Genomic DNA, 21,676 nt, shown 5'->3' with positions numbered 1-21,676 from the left:
AGTAGGTACTGATTAAGTAAAACTACGGTATCTATCTATACTCTTACAGTGTCCTAACTATACTCGAAGACAACTTATAATAATATTTTTCATCATAAATGTTTGTATTATCTATAAGACATTATAAAAACTAACTTAACACAATGACTTATTTTTTTCAGCATTTGCAACCCGATTATTCTCAGTATTGAGGTTTGAAAGTGTCATCCATGAATTTGATCCATATTTCAACTATCGCACAACCAGGTTCCTTGCAGAAGAAGGATTTTACAAGTTTCACAATTGGTTTGATGACAGAGCTTGGTATCCTCTGGGCAGAATTATTGGTGGTAAGTTAATCACAACTTTGCTTTTTGGTTCCTAATCATGCTTAGGCTATAGGAATGTGTGAGTAGTAAATTTATTAGTCTAGTCGAGCTAAAAAATCACCAAGCTTTAAGCTTTTTCGAGTCGAGTATTTTTATAGTGGAAGTGATGCATGATTGCTTCAAAATAAACTTCCTTAAACGTTAAAATAGGTACTTTACGGTAGCTATGTAAAAATCTATTCTAAACAAGGCTTGCCATTTTTGTTAGTTTCAAATACATGCACACACTCGACTTCTAGGGCTGATGTGTGCTTTTAGTGTGAACTAGTTTTACAGACCCTGAAGGAATAATACTGTATACATGGTGTGCTCTTCGGTGCATGGGTTTTCCTTTTACAAAATTTATTATAGCGTGAATTAAATTAGATTAAATTAAAGAATTTAATGTAATAACCAGTTTTTGACCAGTAAACACAACTTAAAAAAATCTTATATAATATTAATAATTTTTATTATTAATATACCACTGATTATTATTAGTAGGTGATGCCTGATTCTACTCTTGTCCCTTAACCTGTCTGCCATATTCACTCAAATACTGTATCAAATTTTGCGATATTCTACAGATGGACAAAAAACAGGGATTTTTGTTCATCATAACTAACCTATTTGCCTTTTGCTGTAAAAGGAACTTTGTTAACTGTACAAAACGGCACACGGAAGATTTCTCAGGTGCCGTTTGACGTCACTAACTGCTGACGTCACTTTAAGGGAACACCATTACCGCAACGATACGATTTTGAGCCATCGGCCCCGGTGGTGTGGTGGATAGCGTGTCGGGCTGATAATCCGAATGTACCGGGTTCGAATTCCGCTGGTAGCACTAACTTTTTGTCAACAATTTTTTTCATATCAGCAAGTTTGGTTGGTTTGGTTAGGTTATGACTGTTTAATGCCTATGAATTTTAGGCATTTATAATTTTATTTTATGAACAAAACTATTTTTTAGATTAGTAAACCTTCATTAGACATTTTCACTATCAGCACGTTTGGTTAGTTTGGTTAGGTTATGACAGTTTAATTTAATAACAGAAAAATTATAAAATTGTCTGTTTCTTCAGACGCAGCAGTTAGTGACGTCAAACGGCACCTGAGAAATTTTCCGTGTACCCCACCGGTTAACTATAAGCTACTGTTTAGTTAAACAAAATGGCTTCATGTGTTTTTTGTTTTGTTTTAGAAAGATGTTTATAACTTATGATGTTACTTTGTTTTACTTTGGCAAGGGGAAATGTATGCAATCGTGTGAGACGATTATCGGTGTTGCCGAAACCGCGAGATATTCTCACGGGTATTGCCGCGATCGTGGGAGACGATTATCGGTGTTGCCGAAACCGCTGGATATGCTCACGGGTATTGCCGCGATCGCGGGAGACGATCATCGGTGTCGCCGAAACCGCAAGATATTCTCACGGGTATTGCCGCGATCGTGGGAGACGATTTTCGGTGTCGCCGAAACCGCAAGATATGGTCACGGGTATTGCCGCGATCGCGGAAGACGATTATCGGTGTCGCCGAAACCGCGAGATATTCTCACGGGTATTGCCGCGATCGTGGGAGACGATTATCGGTGTTGCCGAAACCGCTGGATATGCTCACGGGTATTGCCGCGATCGTGGGAGACGATCATCGGTGTCGCCGAAACCGCAAGATATTCTCACGGGTTTTGCCGCGATCGCGGGAGACGATTATCGGTGTCACGGAAACCGCGAGATATGGTCATGGGTATTGCCGCGATCGCGGAAGACGATTATCGGTGTCGCCGAAACCGCAGGATATGCTCACGGGTATTGCCGTGATCGCGGGAGACAATTATCGGTGTTGCCGAAACCGTAGGATATGCTTACGGGTATTGCCGCGATCGCGGGAGACGATTATCGGTGTTGCCGAAACCGTAGGATATGCTTACGGGTATTGCCGCGATCGCGGGAGACAATTATCAGTGTTGCCGAAACCGCAGGATATGCTTACGGGTATTGCCGCGATCGCGGGAGACGATTATCGGTGTTGCCGAAACCGTAGGATATGCTTACGGGTATTGCCGCGATCGCGGGAGACGATTATCGGTGTCGCTGAAATCATAGAATATGCGAACCTGTTTTGCCGCGATGGGTTGCCTGTGTTGACGAAACTGCAAGATATGCTCACCGGCATTCCCACGATCGCAGGAGATGATAGCTGGTGTCGCCTTACCTACTAGTTATACTGTTTTTATTTTTCTTTGGAAAAGTTTTGTTTTAAATTAAAATAATCATTAATAGTAAAAATAAATTATTATTAGCGGGTTGCGATTAGTTGAACGGGTTCAGATAGTAGTTCTTAAAATTTAGGAATTTGTCTTGATTTCTCTTGGAAAACTCCTTGAATTTTCAAACCAGGTTTAGTAGACACCATGATCCAGAAAATCATTAAATAGGCCGACTCTTAAGAGTTTTCTTAAAATCCTGGGTTGAAATGAGTATGCTATAATAAGTTAATAATGGTTAAAAACGTACCTTGTCAGACAATCCTTGACATGTTTTATAGTGTCGAAAATAAACTTGCTACATGTTTCGGTGGTTATTAAATTCCACCATCGTCAGGCACACAAAAGGATCCACTTCTTGAGGTGTCGTCAGAGTTGTTACATACATTTAACACGAACACAAAACACGAAACGATTAAATACACGGTAACAGATAGGCCTATCAACTTATGCACGTACATTGCCGCGGGCAGGACTGGAAGCAGACTGAACCAGGTTATTAAGGACCGACGTGGACTCTGGGTTGTCGTCTGCGTTATCAACAGCTGATATAGGACTACTGTAGTGACGGAGTAGAGTGTTGAAAATATAATGGGATTCATAATTGAGTTTTTCATTCAAAATTTGTGTGCTGTCCCTGGTTTTTAGGTCCTTATATATTTCAAACTCCTCCAAGGTATTTAGTAAGTTTCCTTTCCCACAGTAATGTAGAATGTCGAGACCGTCGTTTATATCCAGCATATCATGGTTATTGTCAATAATGTGCTGAGCGAATTTGGATTTCTGCAATTTAAGTGTAGGGGCTGGTCGATGCTCTTTGTATCTTATTTTGAAAGCTCTCCCACTTTGTCCTACATAAGTGCTCGGGCAATCAGCACATTTTATGCGGTACACACCTGTCTTTTCGTATTTATCAACATGTGGGCGCTTGCCTTTAGATATGTTCTGCAGCCGATTTGTAGTTTTAAACGCTAGTTTAACACCATGTTTATTGAGATCTTTCTTCAAATAGTTGTTTATTTGGTGGTTGTATTCAACACAGCAATACACTACTTTGTTATTATCATTATTTGCTGGCATGCGGCATGTATTTTCCTTTTTCTTTGCAACGATTTTGTCTACGATCTCAGATTTGTATCCATTAGCCACGGCAATGTGTTTTATTATATTAAGCTCTTTATTGTAGTTTTCTGGACTTAGTGGGACATTTAGTAGTCTGTAGACCATTGAGTTATAGGCTGCCAGTTTTTGAGAATATGGATGGTAAGATGTGCTATGGATGGTTTGGTCGGATGTCGTGGGTTTACGGTATATGCTATACTCCAATGTATTGTTGCGTTTTTCAAGAGTGAGGTCCAGAAAATTTATTTTGTTGTCTACTTCCTTTTCCACAGTAAATTTTAGGTTCGGCGACACAGAGTTTAAATATTGGTGTAGTAAATCAAGTTGACGGTTGTTGCCGTTAAATATTATAATAGTGTCGTCTACATATCTAAAGTATTTCACTATTCTATTTACATGTTTGTTTTTATCAGAAAAAATGAATTCATTTTCTATGTTATTTAAATAGATTTCTGACAGGATTCCCGAGAGAGGGGAGCCCATGGCAAGACCTTCATTTTGCTTGTAGAATTTTCCATTGAACGAAAAATAATTTTGGCCTAATATTTCCTTTAAGAGACATATTATTTCTTCTATGGCTTCAGGTAGGAGGCTTGAATTTTCTTGTAAGTTTTTAAAAACTAATTCAACAGTTTTGTCTATTGGAACGTTGGTATATAGGTTTGTAATGTCAAACGATGCTAAAATATGGTGTTGTTGAATGTTGATACTTTTAGTTTTTTCAATGAAATTATATGAATTTTTTAAGCTATAGTCATTTTTTAGGACAATTTGTGTCCTAAGAATTTTCTCTAGGCGTTTAGCAAGTTTATAAGTTGGGGCAGTGGTGTAATTGACAAGAGGCCTGATAGGAACATTATCTTTGTGGATCTTAGGTAGTCCACTGAGTTTTGGAGCAGCAGGATTTATAGCTCTTAATTGTGAAATGTCATTATCAGTAAACAACACTTTACTCTGGTTCATTAGCTTCTTGATACGCCTCTGATAAGCAGCTGTAGGATCCTTAGATAGCGAGGAAATATTGTTGTTAGTAATGAACTCTTCTACTTTATCATTATATTGAGCCTCATACATTACTATCGTTGTGTTTCCTTTATCAGCCTTACACAGGATTGCATTATTAGCTTTAAGTTTATTGTTTAGGCTTTTTAGAGCAACAATATCTTTCTTTTGAGACAAACTTAGTTTTGGTGTACATTGGTTATTTTTATTTAATTTTTCAGACATATTAAACCTAACGACATTCCTATCCTCCTCTTTGGCAATCATTTTTATAGCGCACTCAGCGTTTAATAAGACGTTAAAAAATGCATTTCTGTTACGGTTAGGTAAGTTGTGTTTAAGGCCCTTATCAAGCAACTGCATTTCATCGTTAGTGAACGATATCGTTGTTTTATTTATTGTTCTTGGGTAGAATTCAAAATCAAAGAGGATGGCATCTTCTTTAGTTTTTTGGTTGTTGATGAGATGAGTTAACTTTTTCTTTTGGTTGGATTTTTTATGTCTAATGATTCTAGAGATTGACAAATCAACTTTATTAATGAGTGGCTGAACTAGGGCAGGGTGAACGTTGTTAGTGAACTCTAAGTATTTATTCAGTAACAATTTGTTTGTTGTCAGTAACAGCCATAAACAAATTGTTACTGAATAAATACTTAGAGTTCACTAACAACGTTCACCCTGCCCTAGTTCAGCCACTCATTAATAAAGTTGATTTGTCAATCTCTAGAATCATTAGACATAAAAAATCCAACCAAAAGAAAAAGTTAACTCATCTCATCAACAACCAAAAAACTAAAGAAGATGCCATCCTCTTTGATTTTGAATTCTACCCAAGAACAATAAATAAAACAACGATATCGTTCACTAACGATGAAATGCAGTTGCTTGATAAGGGCCTTAAACACAACTTACCTAACCGTAACAGAAATGCATTTTTTAACGTCTTATTAAACGCTGAGTGCGCTATAAAAATGATTGCCAAAGAGGAGGATAGGAATGTCGTTAGGTTTAATATGTCTGAAAAATTAAATAAAAATAACCAATGTACACCAAAACTAAGTTTGTCTCAAAAGAAAGATATTGTTGCTCTAAAAAGCCTAAACAATAAACTTAAAGCTAATAATGCAATCCTGTGTAAGGCTGATAAAGGAAACACAACGATAGTAATGTATGAGGCTCAATATAATGATAAAGTAGAAGAGTTCATTACTAACAACAATATTTCCTCGCTATCTAAGGATCCTACAGCTGCTTATCAGAGGCGTATCAAGAAGCTAATGAACCAGAGTAAAGTGTTGTTTACTGATAATGACATTTCACAATTAAGAGCTATAAATCCTGCTGCTCCAAAACTCAGTGGACTACCTAAGATCCACAAAGATAATGTTCCTATCAGGCCTCTTGTCAATTACACCACTGCCCCAACTTATAAACTTGCTAAACGCCTAGAGAAAATTCTTAGGACACAAATTGTCCTAAAAAATGACTATAGCTTAAAAAATTCATATAATTTCATTGAAAAAACTAAAAGTATCAACATTCAACAACACCATATTTTAGCATCGTTTGACATTACAAACCTATATACCAACGTTCCAATAGACAAAACTGTTGAATTAGTTTTTAAAAACTTACAAGAAAATTCAAGCCTCCTACCTGAAGCCATAGAAGAAATAATATGTCTCTTAAAGGAAATATTAGGCCAAAATTATTTTTCGTTCAATGGAAAATTCTACAAGCAAAATGAAGGTCTTGCCATGGGCTCCCCTCTCTCGGGAATCCTGTCAGAAATCTATTTAAATAACATAGAAAATGAATTCATTTTTTCTGATAAAAACAAACATGTAAATAGAATAGTGAAATACTTTAGATATGTAGACGACACTATTATAATATTTAACGGCAACAACCGTCAACTTGATTTACTACACCAATATTTAAACTCTGTGTCGCCGAACCTAAAATTTACTGTGGAAAAGGAAGTAGACAACAAAATAAATTTTCTGGACCTCACTCTTGAAAAACGCAACAATACATTGGAGTATAGCATATACCGTAAACCCACGACATCCGACCAAACCATCCATAGCACATCTTACCATCCATATTCTCAAAAACTGGCAGCCTATAACTCAATGGTCTACAGACTACTAAATGTCCCACTAAGTCCAGAAAACTACAATAAAGAGCTTAATATAATAAAACACATTGCCGTGGCTAATGGATACAAATCTGAGATCGTAGACAAAATCGTTGCAAAGAAAAAGGAAAATACATGCCGCATGCCAGCAAATAATGATAATAACAAAGTAGTGTATTGCTGCGTTGAATACAACCACCAAATAAACAACTATTTGAAGAAAGATCTCAATAAACATGGTGTTAAACTAGCGTTTAAAACTACAAATCGGCTGCAGAACATATCTAAAGGCAAGCGCCCACATGTTGATAAATACGAAAAGACAGGTGTGTACCGCATAAAATGTGCTGATTGCCCGAGCACTTATGTAGGACAAAGTGGGAGAGCTTTCAAAATAAGATACAAAGAGCATCGACCAGCCCCTACACTTAAATTGCAGAAATCCAAATTCGCTCAGCACATTATTGACAATAACCATGATATGCTGGATATAAACGACGGTCTCGACATTCTACATTACTGTGGGAAAGGAAACTTACTAAATACCTTGGAGGAGTTTGAAATATATAAGGACCTAAAAACCAGGGACAGCACACAAATTTTGAATGAAAAACTCAATTATGAATCCCATTATATTTTCAACACTCTACTCCGTCACTACAGTAGTCCTATATCAGCTGTTGATAATGCAGACGACAACCCAGAGTCCACGTCGGTCCTTAATAACCTGGTTCAGTCTGCTTCCAGTCCTGCCCGCGGCAATGTACGTGCATAAGTTGATAGGCCTATCTGTTACCGTGTATTTAATCGTTTCGTGTTTTGTGTTCGTGTTAAATGTATGTAACAACTCTGACGACACCTCAAGAAGTGGATCCTTTTGTGTGCCTGACGATGGTGGAATTTAATAACCACCGAAACATGTAGCAAGTTTATTTTCGACACTATAAAACATGTCAAGGATTGTCTGACAAGGTACGTTTTTAACCATTATTAGTCATATTACGCAATCCTGGGGCTATAAAAATGAATTTTAATAATAAGTTAATCGCTCAAAATAACTCGACTATTAGAGTACTCACTCACACTCACACACACAATCATTATACATGCCTAACACCTTGTACTGTACATAGTGAAGAGAATATGCAATGTGAAACTTATTCAACAACTAAAATGGAGTGCTGTGTATAGAATAAGATTTCTACTGATTTTACTCAATGAAAACTGTATTTGGTGTGATATACTGTGTGATATATATTTTAAAAAGCTTTAAGGTCCACATTCCAAATTTATTGACAAAAAGAACCAAAAGAAAAAGGGATTAAATGCAAAAAATAATTGTCAAGCTTTGACTTTTTTTGATTGTGTTTTTCTGGAACTGTAGTTTTTTACTTGAAACCACTTGCTACCTGATCCTTCTAAAATGTTCAGGCACTATATACCCTGGTCTGATGGTGACATCAGCTGTTCTGTACCATGTTATGTGGATGATCAATATCACCATAGACATCCGCAACGTTTGTGTCTTCCTTGCTCCATTCTTCTCCAGTCTGACTACCATAATCACCTTCTTGCTTACTAAGGAAGTCAAGGTAACAGAATCAGTTTAACGTATTTTACTTTCACTTTAAAATTTTATGAATGTAATGTAATATAGTTTCGTCAACATGTTGATATCTCCGAGCATCCATTTGCATTTTGAAAACAATTATTTAGTAAATAAATAAAAAGGACTTTATTTGAACGTTTACACCAGAGAGGTTGATTTGCAAAGCAATACAAGTCATACACATAGTTTCTCAAATTAAAACTATAGTAAATGCAGATACAGTAACAAATAAAAGAAAACATCAGTAGCACTCACTATCTCTTGTGAATAGTAGTCCACCTTATTTAAAGATTTACTAATCGGATTGATTTGTAACACAGGATACAGGGGCTGGACTGGTTGCTGCGGCTACCATTGCTATTGTACCTGGATACATCTCTAGATCTGTGGCTGGCTCCTACGACAATGAAGGTACTAAACAAGTCAAATTACATTTTTTTCATACAGTTTTGTTCTCTGAATGGTGCCACACACCACACCACTAATCTATCCTAAAAGAATCCCAAACATTTTCCCTATCTGGTTTGGAAATCATTGGTAGGCTTTGTAAAAATAATATAAATTAGCCACTATTAAACACAAAACTTAAAATCCAAAAAAATATTCCTAGATATTATTTGTTTTATATTGCTCTCAAATATGTGGCACTCAAAACTTAAAACCCAAAAAAATTCCTAGAAATAATTTGTTTTATATTGCTCTCAAAATATGTGGCCAGCTAATTGTTCGACATTATCAAATGCTTGTTTCACTATGCTGTTTTATTTTTTTCAGCCATTGCCATATTCTGTATGCTCCTAACTTACTACATGTGGATCAAAGCAGTCAAGACTGGCAGTATTCTATGGGCCACCTGTACCGCGCTTGCCTACTTCTACATGGTTTGTTATATGTTAGCTTTGCCTATACCAACCAAACTGTGCTTTATTTGACCTAAAGTGGTTTTATATTACTAATATTGCTTATTAGATGTAGTTATGCCTTAAACTATAGGTTACCAGGTTACAAATCCCATCTATCTGGACTAGCTCTACTGTATAGGGAGATTTTTAAAATAGTTGAATGAGCCATTCACAGAGTCAGTTTTGTTTAAGGAAAGGCTCTAGGCCAGGATTTTAAATGGTAGAAAAAGGAGGATAGCAGCTAGCTTACCTTGAAAGTGTGGGTAGGCCATAGAACAAGTAGAAAAATATTTTGCACACAATATTTCGTCCCCTAAGGGACTTTGTCAAGTGTAGAGAGAGTTTATAAATTACAAGATGGCTGCTGTCATGGCTGATGGCTGTTGTCAACTATGCAGGGTTGCCACATCTCATTAGACATAGTTGTAAATAGACTAATGAGATGTGGCAACCCTGCATAGTTGACAACAGCCATCAGCCATGACAGCAGCCATCTTGTAATTTATAAACTCTCTCTACACTTGACAAACTCCCTTAGGGGACGAAATATTGTGTGCAAAATATTTTTCTACTTGTTCTATGGCCTACCCACACTTTCAAGGTAAGCTAGCTGCTATCCTCCTTTTTCTACCATTCACAGAGTCAGTTGCTTTTGGTATTGTATTTCCTCTCTGTTAGTTTTATGGTATAGTGTAATTTTTACTAGCCTAATGATAATAAAAGAGGCCATAGTTTTAAACACATAGTTGGTAAAGTTAGTAGAAAATTCTAACTATTTAGAAGTTATTAGTTAGTCCCGTGAAAAGTAACTGATAGAAGTTATTAGTTAGTTTAAAAACTAACGAATAAGATATAAGTTAGCCAAAAAAGTATTTGTTAAAATTTCTATTCCTTATTCCCAAGTGTGATAGTTTGCAATGCTTATACTTCTTTTACTTTATACTTTTATCTGAAATGGCAACCATACAAAGATAAGTATTTTAAGCAAAGTATGACTGGAGATGAGTGTACATGATGAGTGCCGCAATCTTTTAGTCATGTTTCTGACTGAGGCCAACATGACCCTTAGACAGGACTGTTAATTAATAGCTCATACAGCCAATGGCAAATAAGGGACCTACAGCTTATAGTAGAATCCGAACTACATTTTTGCCTTGTAATTTACAAATTGAAACTGGTCTAATTATCAGAATAGTATACTAACAGTACAAACCCCACTGAGTCAGTGACTTGGGTGTTAAACAGTTGGCCTATAATAAGTTGACCTATCAGTTTAACTTGGTTAACAAGTCCATGTAAACGGCTGAAATCAGCAACTGCCAAGTGCACAATCTGTGTGGCTGTATTCAACTATGTTCATCCTCATTCTAAAACTGCTTAAATGGGAATTTTATGTATACTTCCCTCTATTGAAGGTTATACACAACAGAAGAGTTAAAAAAGTAACAAAAGGGCAAAGAAAAACTTTCTATATGTTGCAGGTATCTTCTTGGGGAGGTTATGTGTTCCTAATCAACTTGATCCCTATCCACGTGTTAGTGTTGATGGCCACAGGCAGGTTCTCTCACCGTATCTACGTAGCCTACAGCACACTCTACTGTGTAGGCACGATACTATCTATGCAAATATCCTTCGTGGGCTTTCAGCCAGTGCAGAGCTCTGAGCACATGGTGGTACGTTTTCCATACTTTAATCACACTCCTTACGCATTTATCATGGTTATGGATCAGCTGAAGACATTTTTAATGTTTTCTAGTTTTGTCCGGTGTTTGTTGAATGTTGTTTGATGTTTACTATTTGTTTCTTGATAAAAAGTTTTAAACTAAAAATCAATCTATTTAAGATCCATTGCTTGTCTTATGGTGAAGGGTAGCACAAAAAGAACGCATAGATTTGATTTTAGTAATGCAAGTAGTGGAAATAAAACGTGTATTTAAAAAGGTTTTATTTTAAACAAGAAAATATGTGTTTTGTGTTTATGACAAAATGTTAAATGTTGAATTTAAAGATTTTTAAGTTTTATGTCCTCTAAAATACCCATTTATCACTTCAAATTATTTAATCTGTTACCAACAATAGTCTTATTGTTCTTAATGAACTAAGCTGAATAAGTTACATAAAAAAAGTTTAAGGAACGCTATACTAAACTAACTTACCTTGGGAATACCGGGAACACCTGGCAAATCATACAAACAATGCTCAAAACACATTAAACTTCACATCTCCATGGGAAATTCTGTGGAAAAATCTTTCCTGAAAGGTTTCTATCTTAGAAAAAAACATTTTTCATTTTTTTAGGCACTGGGAGTGTTTGGCCTGTGTCAACTTCATTGTTTTGTAGACTACCTTCGTAGCAAGATGTCGCCCGAGGACTTCCAAGTACTGTTCAAGGCAGTTGTCATGGCTTCGGTTGGTCTGACCACTGTTGTCGGCGGAGTACTTACTGTTACAGGTACTTACAGAATTTATTTTTCAGTTTGAATAATACACATGTTTCTCAGTTATTTTAGTAAGTCTAAAGTTTGTTTTGTAAAGAGATAAAAAATCTTTAATTTCAGAGTTGTTCAAAATTTTGAAACTAAATAATTCTTTTGAAATTTTGCTTGTGGAAAATCTGCCTTGGATAGTATCACCAAAGACATGGTCATCAGAATCCCTCTAGTTTGTACCTTGGTAATCTGAATGCCCGGCTCAGCCGAATCACCTGTTGATGAAAAAGGTTTCTGTATTTAAAAATTAAAAAGCTATTTGTACTGGGATACTAACCTGGGTGACCAGCTGACCAGGAAACTATGACAATTGACAATTTATACATTTTTTAATTATTAATTTTGTTGACTGGGAAAAAAGTATGTAAACTTGTATGAAACTGGAAAATTTTGAATAATCTTCAATAGCCTAAGGCACCTCAATAATACCTTGGATGATGTTCATTCAATTGAGGTTGTTCCGTTGGTTCTCTGTAGTTAGAAGAATGTAATTGTGGGAGGTAAACGTGGGTATTGCTGCGACCATAGTCAATAATCATGGATATTTTGATGATTGGGGAAGACGATTACAGTGTTGCCATGGTTATGGGAAAGATAATAATATTTTTTTAACTGCGGGAGTCGATCATAATTTTTTCTCGGGAAAAGAGGCTCTTACCTCCCCTACAGCGCTTGATAGCTCTTGGCCCAATCTGTAGTGTCGACTGATACAGCATGAAAATGTTGCTGCAGTTTTAGCTACACAAACATTGTTCTTATGTTGCAGGCAAGATTGCCCCATGGACTGGCAGGTTCTACACTCTACTGGACCCATCCTACGCCAAGAACCACATCCCCATCATTGCCTCTGTGTCGGAACATCAGCCTACGTCCTGGTCCAGCTTCTACTTTGATTTACAGATCCTCGTCTTCCTGTTCCCGGCTGGGTTGTATTTCTGCTTCTCTAAACTGACTGATGCCAACATCTTCCTCATCCTGTATGGTGTTACCAGTATCTACTTTGCTGTGAGTTTTTTTCTTTTCTTGATTCTTGATTGCCAAGTGAGTAAATTGAAGGTAGGCTTCCATTTTTACTGTTTGTAATCTTTGTAGAACCTACTTTCATTGACACTATAAGAGATCCTTTAACACAACAGTTTCCAAACTTTTTGTCTTGAGCCCTTCCTACATCATGGATATTATTCTGTGACTCGCCTATTATTAATAATTATTACTTCTTCTATTTTTGTTTCATGATGGATGACGTCTGGATCTCATGAATAAAATAATAAAGGTTTAACTTGCTTGCCTGTCATAACGTTTAACTACAGTTTCGTACTGTTGGAAATGGAGTGCATAGGAGATTTACATTAGACGAAAAACATACTTTAATACTTTTCAATGAAACGGCGACCATACAAAGTAGGTATTTTAAGCCAAGTATGTATGGAGATGAGTGTAGGATGAGTGGCTCGATCTTGTAGTCTTCTTATTGACTAAGGCCGGCATGTTCCTTAGACACAGCTGTTAGTTAATAGTCCAAACAGCTATCTTTGGCAACTAAGGGACCTACAGTTTATAGTGGAATTCGAACCACATTTTTGCCTTAGTATTTACGAATTGGTCTAATTATCAGGATAGTACTGCGGATAGTCGTAGTACTCACTAGTTCGGACGTTAATCCACACCAGTGATTATCGCATCCACAGTGTATGCCTATAAATATCAACAATTCATGACCTCCTAGCAGCTGGGTTACAGGACGACGCCACCGTCCCAGTCCATATGGCTCAATAAACTTGCACAAAACAAATCTTTATTAAAATTGGTCGTACAGATGCTCATTTAACACAAGACAGTATTTATGGTAAAATGTACAATTTATTTAAAAACTATGAAGAACACGGTAGATGATCTAAGTACTCTGTATTTTGAGGTAGTAGTGTATAATGTCGTTTCTGTGATACCTAGCTGTGCTAGACTTTACGACAGTGTCTGTGTGTGTTGATGACAGGGAGTGATGGTGCGTCTGATGCTTGTCTTGGCTCCAGTCATGTGTATACTGTCCGGAGTGGCGGTCAGCTCCATGTTGACCATCTACATGAAGCAGGTCGACCCTGCCAAGACCGTCGACAAGAAGACCAAGAAACTAGAGTCCAACTTCGTTATGAAGAGCGAGGTTAGAGAATGCTCTTATAACTAGCATGATGGGATCTTATGTTCAAATTTTAATATGGAATACTGATAAAGGCCCAATGACTTTGACTTTAAACTCCATAAAAATTTAAACTACAGATTAAGTTTAAGAAATTACCTTGTGACCCTTTGGCACTTTTGAAAAAATTTAATTATTGATTTGGTTTTTTTACCCTTAGATAATCCTAAATCTTTCGTACTTACTTATGGGACACCCTGTATGATTCATATGTTTTCCCTCTTATCCTCCTCGGTACTGAAACCAGTCCGGATAGCAGTTTTCCCGGTTAAACCGACGTTCCCAAAAAATCGTTAAAACGCATACTTTATACAGTATTTGACTTACATTTAGTAGAGCATTGTATTTAGACACAAGATCACTGGTCTCAAATCTTTCCCACGAGAACAGTGTTTCTGTACCGCCCACTTCCTGCCAATCTAGTCCGGTTAAACCAATGTGCTAATGAAAATTGTCTGGTTAAAGAGTGTTTTTTTTGCCGAGTGTAGTCCGGTTAAACCGATGTCCTGTTAAAAGGTGTCCGGATAAGAGAGAGTCTACTGTATGATGGTAAGATGCAATCACCGAAATCTAATCTAGTTATCAATTAGGGTAAACAACAATTTGGTCACAAGACGCAAGGCAAGTAGAGTCCTTCCAAAATGAAAACTTAGCTATTTTGCTGTAATTCCCCTGCTTAACTAAAAGTGGTGTGAAAGAGTTTTATAAATGTCCTGATACAGTATACAGTGGTACAAAGCAGATTAGTTACGCCTTGCCATAATAATAACTTCAATGCAATTGAATAAGAATAAGAATGCTTTATTGCCGTTCTACTGGTTTACATGCATGGCACAGTCAAGGAAATTTCTTAGAACTAAGGTTTTAACTAAGATTAAATTTAACATAATTTATGAAGTCTATTTCAACAAGTTGCTGTACCTAAGAATGACTCCTGTATCCAGATAGCCACAGTGTTTGTTGGCCTGATGACATTCCTGTTGATCTCATACACATTCCACTGTACTTGGGTGACATCTGAGGCCTACAGCTCTCCCTCCATTGTTCTGTCTGCTCGCACTCACGACGGCTCACAGATCATCTTTGACGACTTCCGAGAGGCCTACTACTGGCTGCGTATGAACACCCCTGAGGTAAGAAATATTACTAACAAAGGAAGAAGTGAAGTTTTATGATAGATTTTTAGTAACTAAGCCACTTTTAGAATGACGACAACATTGCTGAAACTAAATATATTTATTTGATCAAAAATACATCTAAATGCAAATGCTTTAACTTATTTCCTTTGGTAGCTTAATGTAAATTGTGCAGCTAGTGCCCAGGGGTTAGTATACGGGACTTCTGTCCTAAAAGTACATTAGAAATCCCTGCAAATTCCATTATATAATTATGGATTTTAGCTTTGTGATATTACATGTGAATCGAATGTTCATAGCCAACTTTAGCTGTTGCTAGGCCTACACTTATCTCGAAAAAAAAAAACAAAAAACTATAGGTCTCTTCGGGAAGAAAAATTCTAGTTGGAAAACTTATTCCGGTAAAGCCATATATAACAATATACATCCAAACTTTCTCATTTATAATATTAGTAGGATTCCTCCAATACTAAGATTCCTATTTTGCATTACCAACAAATTGATCGTGATTTATTGTGGACCAAATTTGTAAATTTAATTGAATAGGCCATTCAATTAAATTTACAAATCAGCATGTATTGGTCCACAATAAATCACGATCAATTTGTTGGTAATGCAAAATAGGAATCTTAGTATTGAAGGAAATTGTTATGATATGTCATTTATCTTGTCATAACAGGAAAATTTTAGGTAGCTCTAAAGTTGACCTCTTTGTTAGACATTAGAACTTCACAGCTTAAATCTGCAGTCTGTGCCTGTATGTGTCACTTTACCTAAGCAAGCTCAGATCCAGAGTTTCAAATATAAATATTTAAGAGTGTCAAGAGATAAACTATGACAACATATGCTTATTTATCCATTTAACACAATTTTTCACAAAGGATGCTCGAGTGATGTCATGGTGGGATTACGGCTACCAGATAACTGCCATGGCCAACCGCACCATCCTGGTAGACAACAACACATGGAACAACACGCACATCTCCCGTGTGGGCCAGGCCATGGCTAGCCCAGAGGACAAGGCCTATGAGATAATGAGAGAGCTTGATGTTGACTATGTGCTTGTCATATTTGGTGGGGTTGTCGGATACTCATCAGATGGTAAGTTTTTTTGCATTTTTTGTGTTTAAGCTGTTTACATTTTTCACATTATTTTGAAGGGAATGGTTCACACCCTGGTCTTGTTACAAATTGATAGCCCAATGATAAATGGTATCTAGGTTAAAACGATCTAGAATAAATCGATCCAGCGACCTTCAAATCCTTGTTTCACTAAACATAAATAGTAAAAATAAATTTGTACAATAGTTATTTGTGCAACTAGTGAGAAAAGTGAGCAATTGACTCACTCGAGAGAAATCCTTACTCACGAGCCGTAGGCGAGTGAGGAATGGTTTCTCGAGTGAGGCAATTGTACTTTGAACTCGAGTTGCACATTATACTTTTCCTACAGTTACCATAAAACAAATAAATTTGTGAAGAAACATAACCTATTTTTATACAGAAGTGAACTTTTAATATACAATTTAATGTGAAGAGACAAAATACAACAGTACAACAGCTGACCAGCTGATTTACAGCCAGTGCTGCCAACGTATTTCGCGCGCATACAACGTTGCCTGCATGTTACGCGCTCACTATTTCGTGCCTTCACGTTGCAAATCTGGAGTGAGACAAAGTAATTAGAGTGAGACAATGTTAACATTGTCTCACTGATGAGCGAATTGGCCACTTTGCTTTCTCAAATCAGTGAGAGAACATGTACATTGTTAGGTAACTGTAGGAAAATGTTTTTTTTTGCAGACATCAATAAGTTCCTTTGGATGGTGCGTATCGGAGGGTCGACACCGCGAGGAGCTCACATCAAGGAGAGTGACTATTACTCTCCGTCGGGTGAGTTCCGGGTGGACAAGGAGGGTTCACCCACTCTACTCAACTGTCTCATGTACAAGATGTGCTACTACCGCTTTGGACAAGTCTACTCTGAGGCTGGTGAGTGTACTGCTTTACAGCTAAAATGTTTGGATTCCTCGTGGTCTAAAATATAAAAGTAAACCTTAACCTGAAAATATGTATTTTGTTAGCCTAGTTGCTCTCTTTGCTTTTATTAGTGCAAAATAAAGTAGTCACCTATTCTAAGAAATAGAAAATAGTTCAGTGTGTAGGTAATTTTGTAACTTGTTATGTGTGACTATGTGTATGACGAGTGTATCAGTTTTTCGTTCAGGCTTATTTTTTTTGTAATTCTAGGACTTGCTTGTAAATTACCCTTTAGTCTTTGGCAATTTTAGATGTAGGGATAATTGTTGACAAGGAGGGCTCAATTGTATTATTTTTCATTCATTAGCTAACTGATTTACCTTTATTCTAACAAGCACAATCATGGCATAAAGCCTTTCATATACAAAACTAACCTTTATAGTCTGATCTTGTTGGTTTCTTCTTGTAGAGGTTCAGATTATGTTTAAAGAGAGAAAACAAATACAATAAATAAATAAATAAATAAAAGTTGATATGTAGTATTTCTAGTGACATCATCATCATCATCATCATCTTCTTCTTCTTCTTCTTGATCCCATAAAATGTACATTTTGGTACATGAAATAGTGTCTAGTTGTCTTATCTAAACTGCTTAAAACTAGTGATTGATACAATACAGTATAACAGTAGTCCAAAAAAAACATGTCAATGTAATTTAAAAGTACAATAAAAATGTCTTAAATGGAGTAAAATGCTGATCCAATTAAAAACCTTTTTAATGATTTAAAAAACTTATTTGGATTTTTTTCTAATTTTAGCGAATTTTCCATGTAGGGAATATTAGCGAATTTCCCATATAGGGAATAAGCTATTACCGTAGTACTCATGGTAAGACCTGGACCCGGGACCGATTTACTTTTTCGTTTTGAGGTCCCTAGATGCCAAAAACACCATCCGTTCAAATTCATATATATATATTATTTTCTTGCATGTTTATTGCTACTAATATAATAAAAATCAAAAACATAGTTAACAAAGTACCCTTTTATTTAAATAATTATTTTATTTTATTTTATATATATGTGTCCGTTAGCGCGAAACTCGAGCAAAAATGATCAGGTTTTGATGAAATTTGGTACAAACGTGTAAACCTACATTTATTCGAACGAGTTCGCGAACCAGCATGATCGGAATCAGGAAAGTGGAAATTCACTAAGACTGCAGGTTTGCTGCGGCGGGGGTATTAAAGTTTCTGGAAGGTGGTGTTAGTGCAGCCCTCTCGTTGCTTGCCTAGTGGCTAGATATTGCATGGAGGATTATTTTACAAATGTTGAGTAATGCGATAGAGATTGATAAGGTCTTTGAAGATATATCAGCTGCTTTGCTGTTTTCTAAGATCTGCTGAGGCATTGTTATGTCCAGTATTTTCTCCAAGTTGGAATGTACCACACAAGTCTACAGCTGAGGTGGCATTCAAAGAGGAGTTGTGTGTTTTCTGCCTGCAGGAATTTAAAATGTATACTAATGATTGTTCTAAATGGAGTTTGGGAGTCCTTGAAGCCCTATTTACAAACTACCCTTAAATTGTTACTAAAACAGTTAAATAGGCCTAATTAATCCCCAAAGTGATAAAAATAATAATTTATATAATAAAGAAATATAGGAATGAAAAACATGAAGAACAGCAATAAAACCTATCATTTAACATTGTTCTTTAGAATATTAGAGTAGACTAAATGAAAGTGAAAATGGAAACCAATTTTTAAAACTGTCATAAAGATAAAAATGTTGAAATTGAATGTTTGCAGGCAAGCCGCCAGGGTATGACAGAGTGAGAGGAGCGGAGATTGGCAACAAAGACTTTGAACTGGACGTGTTGGAGGAAGCGTACACTACGGAACATTGGCTGGTGCGGATATACAAGGTGAAGGGGCTGCGAAACAGAGGCAACTGATCTGGGACTGGGTACCTCTCGTAACTTGCGCTCTCACAGTGATTTCCTTACATTACTGTCAAGAAACATTCAGTAACACTTGACAAATTATGTAACTGTTTAAACTAAAAAGTTGCTATTAAATTAGATTTAAAATTATATACTTTAGGACCCTACGTTAGGTTTCACTTGAACTTTACTATTTTTTCAGGAAAATCATTAGGAAATATCACAATTGGTATTCAAAAGTAACCAGTTTTGGCGAAGGTATTTCTACAAAATTATTTAGTTTCATTAATTGAAAAGTACAAAAATTTGGTATTTTATGCCTTAACATCTTCTGCATTATAGCTATTTTAATCAATGAAAATAGACATAGACATTTGAACTCAATCTTGGTGATAAAACTTGATAGATTACAGTGTTTTCAATGATTCAGCACAACCTTTTTTCTAATAAAACATTTACAAGGAAAATAAAATGTAAAAAAAAATGCTGCAACATTTTAAAGTTAGTTTTTGTTTTAACGTTTGTAAGGAAATCACTGACAACTGGGAAAGGGTCTTTTTTGCAGACCTTTTGATTTCATAAACTAACTAGCCTATCGAAAAAAATAATTAAAAAAGAAACTAAAAAGGCATCTGTTTGTTCTGGTTATAGATTTTCTATTCTATTTGTAAAATTTCAAATGTATGTTTATTATATTCTGTTAGTGTGAATAGTTGTTTCATCTTTTGTGTTTGGGCATAAAAGAGATTATATGTAACTTATTTCTTGTAAAGTAAAATGGTTATAAATTCCTTTTTCAATTGGTTTGTTCAGCAACCCATTGTAGTTTTATAACTTTTTGCACTGTATTAATATTTTTTTCTGAAAAAACTTAATTTTTTAGTATTTTTTATAGCAGTTAAATGGTATGGATCTTCAGTGTGATTAAAACTGCCATATTTTTACCTAATGTTATAATGTATTTTGAGTATTTTCAAGTTAACATCACAATGTCATGAGTTGTGTTGTGTAATAAATATCTTCTACTGTACTCTGACATAGTAAGACGATTAATTAAAAAAAAATGTCTACCCTATAAGTGTATTGTTTTGAGTATTGAAATGAGTAGTAAATTGTATTAATAAAAATATGTAAAAAATAATTTGTAATTTTTTGCTTGATCGTCAAATAAGTTATGTGGGTAAAGATGGACGTTAGAACTATTATGAAAAATAACTTTTTACATTAAACTCACAGAGTTTTTCACTAACTTTGAAGTCAATTGAATATATTTTTATAAGAATCACTAGAGGATAAACTAAATGTCTTTAAAAATTAGTACCAGAGTCAGAAAGAAAGTGACCTTTGTAAAATTTCAAGTTGAGCTTTAAATAAGTGTTGAAATTGTTGTTGGGTTGGAGATCTAAGGTCTAAAATAGTGAACCTCTGAAGTGATGCATGATATGTAGTTGCATGTCAACAAAACCAGTGCTGCAATAGTAGTTCAAGCTTTGAAGACTGATAACATTTTCAATTATCCATAAACTAAATTTAACTTAACGAATTAAATAAAAATAACTTTTACCTAGTAATTTTACAACGTTATTGATATGTCATGTAAAAAACAGCAAATGCATTTATACTTTATAGTCACAGTCACTATGTAAATAATAGTCATGTAAGTTAATAAAATGTTTAGTAAATATATTATTTTTATTTTAACACCCTATTTGTTATAGTTAAATACCCCCTTATTAAATATAGCATTTATTATTAAAAGAGGCTGTGTAGCTAAGTGGTTATAATGCTTGTCTAGTAATCAAAATGGCTCACGGAAATTAAACTATCAATTTTTAATTTTACGTTTGTTATAAAATCTGGTAACACTTTTGACTTCAGCTCAAAATGCTTAGTAAAATTATACCAAACAATATATATTTTGCTTACAAAGTGTAAAAGCTACGAATATTTTAACACGTTTTTATTAGCTAGCTACTTGTCATAATCATTTCGTGTTTGGACTCATTTTTCATTGAATTAAACAACAAATTTAATATTTATTAACACTAACCATTTTACTGTATATCAAACATCAAATGAATTGCAATTTTGAGGTATCATACAACTGATGTTATATTTCTACTTAGTGAATAGGGGATCGGGGCTTTCAGGCAATTAGGACGGTGGTGAGTGTGCGTGCGTGAGTCGGGTCCCTCGCAGGTAGGGCTGAGCTCCAGCCGCACTCCGGTAAAAATTAGACTATAAGGAGTTTACCAATTTATCTACTTCCTCACATGAAATAGGCTCACATCGAAATATTGGTTTAGTTTTTACACAAATTGTTTTACTGGCTGGTGATCAGTTAAGTACTTTTTAGAGTTTACAAAACACAAAATATGAATTTAGTATATTAGACCCCCCCCCCTTAGATTTGTGCCCTGGGATCTGCAATAGTTGTTCCTTTGTGCACAAGGGTAATTTCATTCACTAAATTATTTATGTACCTTGTTACCTACTTCTTTGTTCATAATTTCCAGGTTATTTTTCTAACATCACCTTAGTTAATTA

The 21,676-nt window shown here is 35.6% G+C and overlaps 1 protein-coding gene across 2 annotated transcripts in view; it reads left to right on the top strand.

Moving 5' to 3' along the window:
- LOC128993587 (dolichyl-diphosphooligosaccharide--protein glycosyltransferase subunit STT3A) overlaps positions 1-20,815 on the top strand; it is a 29,002-nt gene extending 8,187 nt beyond the window's left edge. For both annotated transcript variants that reach the window (XM_054417574.1, XM_054417573.1), the window contains exons 3-14: positions 162-329; positions 8,309-8,469; positions 8,807-8,897; positions 9,261-9,367; positions 10,870-11,061; positions 11,687-11,840; positions 12,644-12,882; positions 13,871-14,035; positions 15,016-15,204; positions 16,089-16,308; positions 17,011-17,199; positions 18,996-20,815. In XM_054417574.1, the coding sequence (XP_054273549.1) occupies positions 162-329; positions 8,309-8,469; positions 8,807-8,897; positions 9,261-9,367; positions 10,870-11,061; positions 11,687-11,840; positions 12,644-12,882; positions 13,871-14,035; positions 15,016-15,204; positions 16,089-16,308; positions 17,011-17,199; positions 18,996-19,141 (2,021 nt within the window). In that variant the 3' untranslated portion in view covers positions 19,142-20,815. The remainder of the gene's footprint in view (positions 1-161; positions 330-8,308; positions 8,470-8,806; positions 8,898-9,260; positions 9,368-10,869; positions 11,062-11,686; positions 11,841-12,643; positions 12,883-13,870; positions 14,036-15,015; positions 15,205-16,088; positions 16,309-17,010; positions 17,200-18,995) is intronic.
- Positions 20,816-21,676: the final 861 nt, after the last annotated feature.

Source organism: Macrosteles quadrilineatus, unplaced genomic scaffold (genome assembly GCF_028750875.1).
Source record: "Macrosteles quadrilineatus isolate MER2022 unplaced genomic scaffold, UCM_ALF_1.0 Scaffold_4__1_contigs__length_99947679, whole genome shotgun sequence".
NCBI classification, from domain to species: domain Eukaryota; kingdom Metazoa; phylum Arthropoda; class Insecta; order Hemiptera; family Cicadellidae; genus Macrosteles; species Macrosteles quadrilineatus.
This window is presented reverse-complemented; position numbering and strand designations above follow the sequence as displayed.